General features: G+C 43.3%; 2 protein-coding genes across 4 annotated transcripts in view; one reads left to right on the plus strand and one right to left on the minus strand.

Annotated features, from left to right (window-relative positions):
• CMTR2 (cap methyltransferase 2) overlaps positions 1-12,645 on the minus strand; it is a 203,924-nt gene that overhangs the window by 164,994 nt on the left and 26,285 nt on the right. The window lies entirely within an intron of this gene.
• Positions 1-12,645, plus strand: part of HEPHL1 (hephaestin like 1) — a 41,613-nt gene that overhangs the window by 16,038 nt on the left and 12,930 nt on the right. For 2 of the 3 annotated variants that reach the window (XM_081001822.1, XM_081001820.1), the window contains 6 exons: positions 1,940-2,108; positions 3,254-3,393; positions 3,608-3,739; positions 4,818-5,029; positions 9,093-9,243; positions 12,195-12,407. In XM_081001822.1, the coding sequence (XP_080857948.1) occupies positions 1,940-2,108; positions 3,254-3,393; positions 3,608-3,739; positions 4,818-5,029; positions 9,093-9,243; positions 12,195-12,407 (1,017 nt within the window). The remainder of the gene's footprint in view (positions 1-1,939; positions 2,109-3,253; positions 3,394-3,607; positions 3,740-4,817; positions 5,030-9,092; positions 9,244-12,194; positions 12,408-12,645) is intronic. The other variant, XM_081001821.1, reaches the window with a different exon arrangement.

Here is a 12,645-nt window from a genome sequence, read left to right on the forward strand (position 1 = left end):
TTTTCCTGTTGTTTGCCTGCTTGTTGCAGGACTGTATAGGCTGCATCAAAATTTAAAAGTGCTCAAAATGCCAAGCAATAATAATCAGGCAGCCACAGCAGGTCCTTCAAACAGCACATTTTTAAAAAAGTATTATGAACAGCCATAAATCCCCATATGAACAAACCCAGAGCCTGCAATCATCAGTCTGAGGCCTTTTGTGTTCCCATCCTTCACAAGACGTCCAGAGGGTGGCAATATGAGAATGGACCTTTTCTGCAGTGGCTCCCCGTTTGCGGAATGGAAGCCCAGGGAGGCTTGCCTGGTGCCTTTGTTACATATCTTAAGGCACCAAGCAAAAACATTCCTGTTCTCCCAGGCCTTTGGCTAATTAAATGATCCATGGCTTTTTAAACTGGGGGGTATTTGGTTGGTTGGTTTGTTACTATGTTATGTATTATTATTATTTTTGTTTTTATACAGCAAACTCCGCTGTGAGCCTCAGATGAAGGGCAGTATAGAAATTTAATAAAATTTAATGAAAACAAACAAATAAGTAAAAGCACAAGTTAAACAGTAGAGGGAAACAACCAATAAAACCAGCATTTAACCAACCTGACTTGGCACTCATACCGTGTTCTGGTTCCCAGGAGGAGCCCGTGGAGCAAGGCATTCCAGACAGCAAGGCAGGTCCATTGTTTCAGCACCTAGGAGAGCTCCCAGTGGAGCCACTTGTCCAGACAAAAGATGGCAGTGAACTGATACTTTCTGCGCCTCTGTCTCCAGCCCATCTCTCCTAGACTTCACCCCGTTTTAGATAATTAGGTCGCATTCACACCATTTAAAGCACTCCTGTGCCATTTTAACAGACCTGGCTTGCCCCAAAGATTTACTGAAGCCTGTTAAGGGTGCTGAGAGTTTCTATACAACCTCTCACAGGGCTACTATTCCTAGCTCCAGCATCTTTTAAAGCCATCCAAGTTGACAGCCATCAGTATTTGCTGTGGCAGCAAATTCCATAGTTTAACTATGTGCTTTGTAAAGGACCTTCTTTTCTGGGTCCTGAATCTTCCAACATTCAATTTCATTGGATGCTCCCAAGCTCTAACATTATGAGAGGAGAAAAACTTTCCCTATCCACTTTCTTCACACCACGCATCATTTTAGACTCCTCCAACACGTCCTTCTCTTACTCATATTTTCTCTAAACGAAAGGGGCCCCAATACTTCAACCTTTCATCAATAGGGGCGTTGCTCCATTGCAGCCTTGATCATTCTAGCTGACCACTTTCTGAACCTTTTTGAGGTTAGGCCACCAGAGCTGTGCACAGTGTTCAAAATGCAGTCACACCGCAGATTTCTATAACCGTTATTTACTGAAGTTGTCACCCTGGGCCAGCAGGGGGATACTGTAGATAGTTTTCACTCAGGTCCACATATGCAAACAAGGAATTGAAAATGACGTTCAGTGATTGGATAGTTACAGAAAGTTGTTACTGTTGCGTTGTAGTGGAACTCTATGTAAGCAGGCTGGCTGAACCGTTCAGTTCTGTTCTGGGTCTGTGAATAAACAAAAGCTTTTTGAAGAATCTCTGTGTCGTCTGATATGTTCAGCCACAACTTAACAATAACAGCATTACGATATTGGCAGTTTTCAGCTCCTTTCCTAATAATCCCTAGCATGGAATTTTCCCTTTGCACAATATTGTAACCTTTGCTCATAGGGGAAATTGTTCCATCCCCTTGACAATTTTGGCTCCGTTTGTTTGCTTGCTTTTTTGCTTGTTGTTTTTCTACCTCACCTTTGTCCCAACTTGTGATTCATGATGTTGGTACTCTTTTGGCACACTACTGTGCCCCCTGACAACCCAGTTTGGAAATTACAGCATTAGAATAATTGATTGCATGTTGAGACCAGATCAAATTAAAGACTTATTGTGTGTGCTTTCCTACGCTGTAGCTGGTATGATGGGATTCTACAACATCAAGGCTTGTGGTCAAAACATTACCGGCCCTTCACAGAGTGGTCAGGAAAGAAGTTACTTCATTGCCGCTGAAAGAATTTTGTGGGATTATGGACCTGGTGGTTTTAATAAACTCACAGGCCAGCCTTTAAATGCTACTGGCAGGTATGTGTTGTGATATTATTTATTTCTTCTTTTCCCCTTTTAGCTGAAAGCTGACATTTTTACCGATGTTTTAGTTACTGTTATGTACTGAAGTTCTCACCTTGGGCCAGCAGGGGGATAATGTAGATAGTTTTCACTCAGGTCCACATATGCAAATAAGGGATTGAAAGTGGCGTTCAGTGATTGGATAGTTACAGAAAGTGGTTACTGTTGTGTTGTAATGGAGCTCTATATAAGCGGGCTGGCTGAACCCTTCAGTTCAGCTCTGTTCTGGCCTGTGAATAAACAAGAGCTGTTTGAAGAATCGCTGTGTCATCTGATATGTTCACCCACAACTTAGCAGTTACCTTGTTGTGATTTTGTATGCTGTATGCCATCTTTTTCTAAATGAAATTGCAGTCTATAAATAGTTTAATAAATAGGTTACTGAGTTAACTTATGCAGATATATGCACCAGGTTTTTGCTGTTGTTTTTAAAGCCCATGTAGAATAGCAGATTGAGTGTTTGACTTAAATATTAGAAACCTAAGTTTGAAATCAGTGGGGTAGAATTCGATATTATTATTATTATTTAAAATTTGTATACTGCCCTGTATCTGTAGATCTCAAGGCGGTTCACAACATAATTTATTACAATCTGAAAAACACAAAATACATAATAAAAATAAGAATGAAAACAAACCAATAAATGGGTGCAGTTGAAAAAAGAAGCCTTGAGACTCCTCCTTGTCTCTTCCCTGATAACTTGTAGAGAAATAAAATGATGTTGTTATATTCTGAACTGGAACTCGGCATTGTCATGTGGTGCAATTAATTTCTCTGCACGTTACCTTAGGAGAGAAAAGAAAGTGATGCAGGACTTCTGCTTTAGGCAGGAATCCCATGTCTCTCATATCATCTTTATCTTTATCTCCCCCTTCGGCTAATTAGCCTTGGGATAATGGCTACCTATCAGTCTAACGTTCCTCACAGGATTGCTGTGAGACTAAAACGGCAGCTGTGAGCTCCCAGGAAGAAAGGTGGTTCTCCAAAAAAACAAATTAATAAATCTATTTTGTGCATAATCTTACCTGTTTGCTTTAAACTGAGCATTTCAAATCTGTGGTCAGCTGTACAACCGGTATCAATACTTTGTTCTCTCACAGCGACTCAGCACCTTTCTTCATACAAGGGGATGACCGAATCGGAGGGCAGTATTGGAAAGTTCATTATGTGTCCTACACCGATGAAAAATTTACTCGCAAAAAGAAGCAAACAGAAGGCGCCACTCACCTTGGCATACTTGGTACGCCTTGTGGTTTTGAGTCTCTTTTTTTTGGCACTGGTTTCAGTCCCGCTACAGTCTCTCACATTGGAAGTTGCAGCCAGGCACCCTGAGAACATTTCTCCCATCTGAGCAATGCCCCTAACCAAGGGGATGGGGGCAAGTAGGGAGAGGTTTTAAAGCTCAGTGTCCCCTTCCCCAAACCAGCTCATTTCTCTTCCCTGCTCTCCCCTAGGCCCAGTTATCAAAGCTGAAGTTGGAGACACAATTTTGGTTACTTTTGCCAATAAAGCTGACAAGAACTACAGCATGATGCCTCATGGCGTAGCTTTCAGCAAATCGTCAGAAGGAGCCCCTTATGAAGATGGTAACTTTATTTATTTATTTCTATTGTTATGATTTGGGGGGTGGTCATTCTGGATGATGACCCGAGTTCCTTCCATTTCTTGGGATCCTGTATCTGTAAGGGGTAGAATGTATAATAGCAAGCTTGCCCAACCTGTCCCTTTGCCTAGGTAATGGCTTGGGGCTGACTAGTTGCTCTGTGCTATAGAACAAATGGGGGAGCCTTCCCCAGCCCTCAGCTAGCTGCTAGGTCAGAGAACAATCACCAGAGTGGTGTGTGACAGCTGAGCAGAAAAGGACCGGAGGCTGAAAGCTGCAGAGAGGAAGGTGTATTGCTCTGTGCTGGGTCCAAATCTGTGACGAATGGAGGAGCAAGATCTTTTGGGGGTGTCCATGCTGTGAGCCTCCCCCATCCTTTGCTCAGGCTGTGCATATCTTAACATAAAATATTATATCCCAAAGACACCGCAGTCTCCATCCACCTTCGTTCCAAGGAAACCAGATGAGAGCAGGAAGCCCTAGAGTCCCTCATGGCTTGGAGATTAGAGTGGCATGAAACAATACAGTGGTACCTCGGGTTAAGTACCTAATTCGTTCCGGAAGTCCGTTCTTAACCTGAAGCACCACTTTAGCTAATGGGGCCTCCTGCTGCCGCTGTGCCGCCAGAGCCCGATTTCGGTTCTTATCCTGAAGCAAAGTTCTTAACCTGAATCACTATTTCTGGGTTAGCAGAGCGTGTAACCTGAAGCGTATGTAACCCGAGATACCACTGTACTTATTTATACATTTTTACACTGCTTTTTCATGAAAAAAAAGCATGCCTAAAGCAGTGTACAAATTTCTTAGGTAACACAGCTGCGTGAAGAACAGCCTAAACAATCTAACAGTCAAAATAGAGGAAGAGAAAGATACTGGCTTGTCATCCAAAAAGGGGGAGGGGAGTCACATGGAAAAATTAGTCTGACCCAACTACAGTTACTCAGTTAAATCCCATTTCTTTCTATGAAGATATTTACTTGAATTATCTTCTTTTATTATTCTGTGTGTGTTACCACGAGTTTCTTCTGGGAGGGTGCTTTTTCACCTCCTTTTATTTTTAGGGCACCAGAAGCCGGGGGCTTATGTTAAACCCGGCGAGACCTTTAAATACAAATGGAGAGTTCCTGAAAGTGTCGGCCCAACGGGCGATGATCCACCGTGTCTCACCTACCTGTATTATTCAGCAAACGATCCTGTCATGGACACCCAGTCTGGTCTTGTGGGGCCTCTAATAATCTGCAAGAAGAATGCTTTGGAACCAGACGGAACACAGGTACTAATTCTGATTGATCCATGAATTTTGAATGGCTGAGAGCGTTTGCTGAGCCCAAAGGGTAGCATGTTAAGGAAATCCAGATCTGAACTGAATTATATTGATTAGGTCTACTTACAACATAAGAACGTATGATCAGAAAAATCATTTTCTTGTTCCGTTTTGGGCCTCCAAGAGTCTCTAATCAAATGCCCCTTCGAAGCTCACAACAAGAAAAAGAGATAACAAGGGAGTCTGCTGCCCCTATGGATCCTTCCACCTGAGGCAGTCGCCTCGCCTTGTCTCATGCATGGGTTGGCCCTGGGTTTAGACAAAATTCATGGAGGATGCTGAAGATTCTGTTTATACACTGAATGTTGCAGAAATGATTTGATATTGCAGTGGAGTCTTTATTTCTCACTTGTTGATGTGAACCTGACTAGGTTGCATCCCAGGCATAGAAACACAAATAGAAAGTTGCAAGGATCAACACTCCCTTGCAAGGATGATAAGTTCCTATGTAAAATGCTTGTCAAACATAAAATAAAACTACTCTTGAACATGGTGCCTGGAAAGCAACGCTTTGGAGTATATAGATTTCTCCCATTCTTTTTTATCCTTGGAGGTGCTATAGAATGGTTTGTGATCAGAGTCCAAATTGGGAAAGAGACTTTTTGTGATGTTTACCGTAGAAAAAGGTCTGAGAGATGTCATGAGCCAAATTTGGAAGGAAGATGACTTTGACGCTGAATAATTTAGATGAAGTGAAATCTGAACCTTTCACATCTAAATTAAGAAAATTACAAGTGTTCAGACTGAACGATGACTGTTTCGAGTCCCATGAAGTTTTTGCTACCCAGGTTGCCGGAAGAAGATGCTGTAGTTGTCTTATTGTAGTCACAGCTACCCAGGAACTGAACAGTTAAGACCGGTTACAATACTTATATTTATTTCAGAAGCTGTAATTAATTGTACATCTGAAACATTTCATCATTGGTTTATTGATTAATCATCTGTTTTTATAAACCCTTCCACAAATGATCTCTTTGTAGGGGTGGGGAACTGTGCTCCTCCAGATGTTGTTGACTCACATCCTCCCTGAGCATTGGCCCTGTAGACTGGGGCTGGAAGAAGGTTGAGTCCAGCAAAACCTGGGAGGGGGTCACAGATATCCCCACCCTGCAGCATGGCCAATGGTCAGAGATGTTGCAGGTTTTGCCAATCAACATCTGGAGGGCTATGTGTTCCCCACCCATAACAGGTGCTTTAGGAAGCGGTTTGTAGCCTTGTCTTGTTACCAGTAAAAGGGAATTGCTTCAACCATCATAAAGTCATAGAATTGTAGAGTTGGAAGGGATGCTGAGGGTCGTCTGGTCCAACCCCCTGCAATGCAGGAATCTCTGCTAAAGCATCCAAGGCAGATGGCCATCCAACCTCTGCTTGAAAACCCCCAAGGAAAGAGAGTCCATTACTTTCCAAGGGAGTCCTTTCCACGGTCGAACTTGTCTTACTGTCAGAAACTTCTTCCTGATGTTTAGTCGGAATCTCCTTTCTTGTAACCTGAATCCATTGGTTGGAGTCCTACTCTCCAGCAGGAGAACGCAAGTTTGCTCCATCTTCCATGTGGAAGCCCTTTAGATATTTGAAGTTGACTATCATATCTCTTCTCAGTCTCCTCTTTTCTAGGCTAAACATACCCAGCTCCTTCAACCGTTCCTCATAAGGCTTGGTTTCCAGACCCTCGATCATCTTGGTTGCCCTCGTCTGCACACACCTGTTTGGCGGCAGCAAACCTGTAGAATAGAATTTTATTATTACGGTCACAGACCAGTTCCGGCTCACTTACAATATCAGGAAAATCACAAAACACAACAGGAATACATTGAATTGCTATTGGGTATAACAAAGACAATTCAGATATAGCAGCAGTTAAAAATATGTATTAAATCTTGATCACTAAAATATAACCTAAAATTGTCATTTAAAACCTTAATCGTTTTGGTAGTACAGCTTGTTCTCTAGGTTTTATGGCAGTCGCACAGAATTTGGCCACCCGTAGTGTGATCTCTACATCCTTGTCCTCTACCAGGAGTTTTAGACATTGAAGTTCGAACCCATTTGGAGATTTTTGTATAACAGGAGTGATAAATACCGAGCGTATACCCCCGTAGAAACGGCAGCGTAACAAGACATGAGAGGCAGTTTCTACCTCCATCAAGCTGCAGGGGCAGACTCGTTCCATGTATGGCACCAAACCTGTGTACACTACCTTGTACAGTACACTCGTTGAATGTTAAAAGGTAAAGGGTAAAGGGACCCCTGACCATCAGGTCCAGTCGTGGCCAACTCTGGGGTTGCGGTGCTCATCTCGCTTTATTGGCTGAGGGAGCCAGCGTACAGCTTCCGGGTCATATGGCCAGCATGACTAAACCACTTCTGGCAAACCAGAGCAGCGCACAGAAACGCCGTTTACCTTCCTGCCGGAACAGTACCCATTTATCTACTTGCACTTTGACGTGCTTTCGAACTGCTAGGTGGGCAGGAGCAGGGACCAAGCAACAGGAGCTCACCCCGTCGCGGGGATTCGAACCGCCAACCTTCTGATCGGCAAGCCCTAGGCTCTGTGGTTTAACCCACAGCGCCACCCGCGTCCCTTTCGTTGAATGTTACGTGTCAATAAATGTATGACTTTGTGTACACAGATTTCACACTTGTTGAATGTGAACACCCACATATCAGAAAATCGTTGAGGTGGAAGGGATTCAAACCAAGTGTGGAATGGCCACATAGGTGCATAATCAGATGAGGAAACACTGCAGTTTAGAGGGAGTACACAAAGCTAAAAGCTTCAATCTCTAGGATCTTCAGTTAGGCTGGGAAAGACGCCTCCCTGAAACCTTGGAAAAATGCTACCAATCAATGGAGACACGTTTATTTCTAACCAAAACCTCTTGGACTAGTTTTATAATCCTGTCAAAGAGATTTTTTCTCCTTCAATTTGGTTAATCCTTTTAATTCAGTATGCACAATTAGGAGCTGTTTTAAGAACGTCATTTTCTAGGTGGTTAAACCTGTGAAACAGCGGTTAGTCCAGGGACATGTTCTAGTTTTGTTTTTAAATAGCACAGTACGTTTTCTGTATAATATATAGCACAGGTTATCCATGATGGGAAAAGCTTGCTCTTTAAGAGCAGAGTGTTGGTGCTGACCTTTAAAATCCTAAATGGCCTCGGCCCAGTATACCTGAAGAAGCATCTCCACCCCCATTGTTCAGCCTGGACACTGAGGTCCAGCTCTGAGGGCCTTCAGGCAGTTCCCTCATTTCGAGAAGTGAGGTTACAGGGAACCAGGCAGAGGGCCTTCTTGGTAGTTGCACCCACCCTGTGGAACACCCACCCACCAAATGTCAAAGAAATAAACAACTATTTGACTTTTAGAAGACATCTGAAAGGCAGCCCTGTTAAGGGAAGCTTTTAATATTTAATACTGTATTGGGGAAACTCAGCCAGATGGGTGGGGTATAAATAATAAATTATTATTATTATTATTATTATTATTAACTTTTAAAACAGTTAGTCACCAAAGAAAGCAGCAAAACTCGCCGCAGAAATTCCCGGATGTTTTCTGCCTTCAGACGCCCCCATGTATAAGACATCCCCTATTTTGGGGGACTCCAATTTAAGAAAATGGGGGGGGGGGAGCTATATCCATGTATAAGATGCCTCTAAAATTTTGACATTATATTTTCGGGGGGAAACCTAGTCTTATATACGGGAAAATACGGTAAATATTAAATTGTTGTTGTTGTTGTTGTAAACCAAAAGATCCAGATCTTAGAATCATGAGTGCATTCCAGGCTGAAAGGGCCATGCAAACTTTCTTTAATGTTGAGTGGGAGAGATTCCTGAAGCTATTGTAGAGTATTTTATAGCCCTGTATTTAATACTAGAGAAAGTTCAAAATTTAGCACTGGAATGTTATTTCATTGATGAAAGATTCTAGCGTAATGATTCTGATCTCCTGCTTAAAGAAAAAAGTGGAAATGTTTTTTCCCCCCTAACGCATATTTGTTTTTTGACCGCAGAAAGGAATGGACAAAGAATTCTACCTACTGTTTACAGTATTCGATGAGAACTTGAGTTTCTATCTTGACACAAACATCAATTCCTTCACTGGTGATCCATCCAAAGTTAATAAGGAAGATGAGGATTTCCAGGAATCCAACAGAATGCACGGTATGGTAAAAATAAATAAATCACCATTGGGTATTGGTTTGTAGCAGAGGTATCCATTATGAAAGAGAAATGAGGGCAGAATTAGGTCCTAGGGGAAGAGCATAGGGCTTCTCCAAACAACCTGTTTATTGAGCTTCCATCCTGATTTGCTTGCACAAAGCTTACATAGTACTTAGACTATGTCTGGCCTTTATTGAGCATTCACTATGATTTTTTTGTGGGAGATTAAACGACAATGAGCATCCAGCCTGATTTGCTTTTGCTTATATGCCTTTTCATAAGTCATTTCTTCATTCCACACTATTTGTTCATTCCAACGCACTTCCCCATGACTTTTCTAATTGGAGTCAGTTTCTTTTTTAAGTGAATTTGTTGCATTAGGGTGACAGAGCACTTTAATCAATTCTCCTGGTATTCACTTGAACCCCTCCCACAAAATACTGACCATGGCGGTGCCATTGAGGTACCATGTCTGTTGCTGAAATTTGCAGAATGAGCTGCAGTGTCTGACTGCCAACTTTCTTCAGACGTATTGCATCTTTATGAAATGCATACAAACGTTGTTGTTGTTGTTGTTTAGTCGCGTCCAACTCTTCGTGACCCCATGGACCAGAGCACGCCAGTCACTCCTGTCTTCCACTGCCTCCCGCAGTTTGGTCAAACTCATGCTGGTAGCTTTGAGAACACTGTCCAACCACTTCGTCCTCTGTCGTCCCCTTCTCGTTGTGCCCTCCATCTTTCCCAACATCAGGGTCTTTTCCAGGGAGTCTTCTCTTCTCATGAGGTGGCCAAAGTACTGGAGCCTCAACTTCAAGATCTGCCCTTCCAGTGAGCACTCAGGGCTGATTTCCTTCAGAAGGGATAGGTTTGATCTTCTTGCAGTCCATGGGAGTCTCAAGAGTCTCCTCCAGCACCATAATTCAAAAGCATCAATTCTTCGGCGATCAGCCTTCTTTATGGTCCAGCTCTCATTTCCATACATCACTACTGGGAAAACCATAGCTTTAACTATACGGACCTTTGTTGGCAAGGTGATGTCTCTGCTTTTTAAGATGCTGTCTAGGTTTGTTATTGCTTTTCTCCCAAGAAGCAGGCGTCTTTTAATTTCGTGAGTGCTGTCACCATCTGCAGTGATCATGGAGGCCAAGAAAGTAAAATCTCTCACTGCCTCCATTTCTTCCCCTTCTGTTTGCCAGGAGGTGATGGGACCAGTGGCCATGATCTTAGTTTTTTTGATGTTAAGCTTCAGACCATATTTTAAGCTCTCCACTTTTTACCATCAAAGTTGTGTCATCTGCATATCTGTGGTTGTTGATATTTCTTCTGGCAATCTTAATTCCAGCTTGGGATTCATCCAGTCCAGCCTTTTGCATGATGAATTCTGCATATAAGTTAAATAAGCAGGGAGACAATATGCAGCCTTGTCATGGATCACTGCCTTGTTGTGGCGAAGGGGCTTGAATAACTCAGAGAAGCTATGAGCTATGCCATGCAGGGCCACCCAAGACGGACAGGTCATAGTGGAGTTTTTTGACTAAACGTGATCCACCTGGAGCAGGAAGTGGCAAGCTACTCCAGTATCCCTGCCAAGAAAACTCCATGAACATACAAACTTAGCTTGAAGTCAAAGAAGTGTTAAATCAAGCTTACTTGCCTAGGACCAGCAAAAGGCACTTCTAGGGAAACTTTCAAAAGTTTGGTATTTTTTTCAAGGAGGCCACAAAGGACTGACCTGCGTGTCAGGACAGCAAGCCAGGAAGATATGTAAACCATTGTCTTCTGCGAACTTAATTGTAGGGTTGTGTTAAATGCTACAACGCAGTCTGGATGAAGACTCAAGCCGCTGCTGCCTATTAGTATCCTATCTGCAAGATCTGAATTATTTGGAGGACAAGTTCAGAGATGACTTGGTCCTGTTAATAATAAAGCAGGCAAGCATTAATGAAGTTCTCTAGACAGCTTCTTTGCCTCCGGCAGATAGGTGCCGAGTTCACAGGACATGAACTAAACTGAATGAGTTCATTATACATTGAGTTTGTGAGCATTCCTGTGAACCAAAATGGCACATAAATGATTGTGCATTACCCTAATGATGCACCCAGAGTTACTTACACATGTAAGTGAACTCATGTTTATTGTGCCCAGAGGATGTGGTGTCATCTTGAAAATGACAGCTGTATCTTTGATGTCAATCAAAGGTGGATTGAATCCACCTAGTAGCCTCACTGAGGCAACCAAAATCTAGAGCCCAATCACTACTCTCCTCACAGAACCTCCCAAGACATGATCAGTTCTGGCAGAGGTGAATGTTCATCCCTTGTTAGCCGGGTCAACTATTCCTTAAGGCAGGGGAAGCCTTTCTGGCCACTGGAACAGATCTTAATCACCCTTTTCCTTGGTGCACCCGGGGCACATTTCATGCACATTTGTGTATAATGTGTAAGGTAAAGGTAAAGGGACCCCTGACCATTAGGTCCAGTCGTGGCCGACTCTGGGGTTGCAGCGCTAATCTCACTTTATTGGCCGAGGGAGCCGGGGTACAGCTTCCAGGTCATGTGGCCAGCATGACTAAGCCGCTTCTGGCAAACCAGAGCAGTGCATAGAAACGCTGCTTACCTTCCCGCCGAAGTGGTACCTATTTATCTACTTGCACTTTGACGTGCTTTTGAACTGCTGGGTTGGCAGGAGCAGGGACCGAGCAACGGGAGCTCACCCCGTTGCGGGGATTCGAACCGCCAACCTTCTGATCGGCAAGTCCTAGGCTCTGTGGTTTAACCCACAGCTCCACCCACGTCCCAGTATAATGTGTAGTTGAGCCCTAAAATCTGCCAGTAGGTGAGAACAGAGGAGCAGAGAGGCAAGGGTAACAAGCAGGTGAATATGAGCAAATTCAGTTGTGGGTTTGCAAAAGCACAGTATTCTGAGATGTCGAGTGTTTTTTCTACTTTCAGCTGTCAACGGCTATCTGTTTGGGAACCTGCCCGGACTCACCATGTGCAAGGATGACAAGGTTTCTTGGCATAGTATTGGACTAGGCACGGAAACAGACATGCATGGTGTTCATTTCGAAGGGAACACCATTCACTTGGGTGGCACAACCAGGGATACCCTTGCCTTGTTCCCTCACACGTCGGCAACAGCCCTGATGCAGCCAGACCGAGTAGGTAGGTTTTTGGGAGTGGGACCTGAGCATCCTTTCTTCATGCGACTACAAAGCTGTCACCATGTGCATTGATAAATCAAATCATTGTGATGCTCACTGGATTATGAATGTTTAGAACACTGTAAATGTTGCTGTAGCATCCATACGTTCATGAGCCTCTACTTTGAAGTATCAGTGTATCAACTGATTTATAAACTGCTTGAGCCAGAGGACATAGCATTGATGCAATGCAAGACACT

Source organism: Podarcis pityusensis (assembly GCF_964106645.2).
Source record: "Podarcis pityusensis genome assembly, chromosome: 4".
In the NCBI taxonomy this organism is placed as follows: Eukaryota; Metazoa; Chordata; class Lepidosauria; order Squamata; family Lacertidae; genus Podarcis; species Podarcis pityusensis.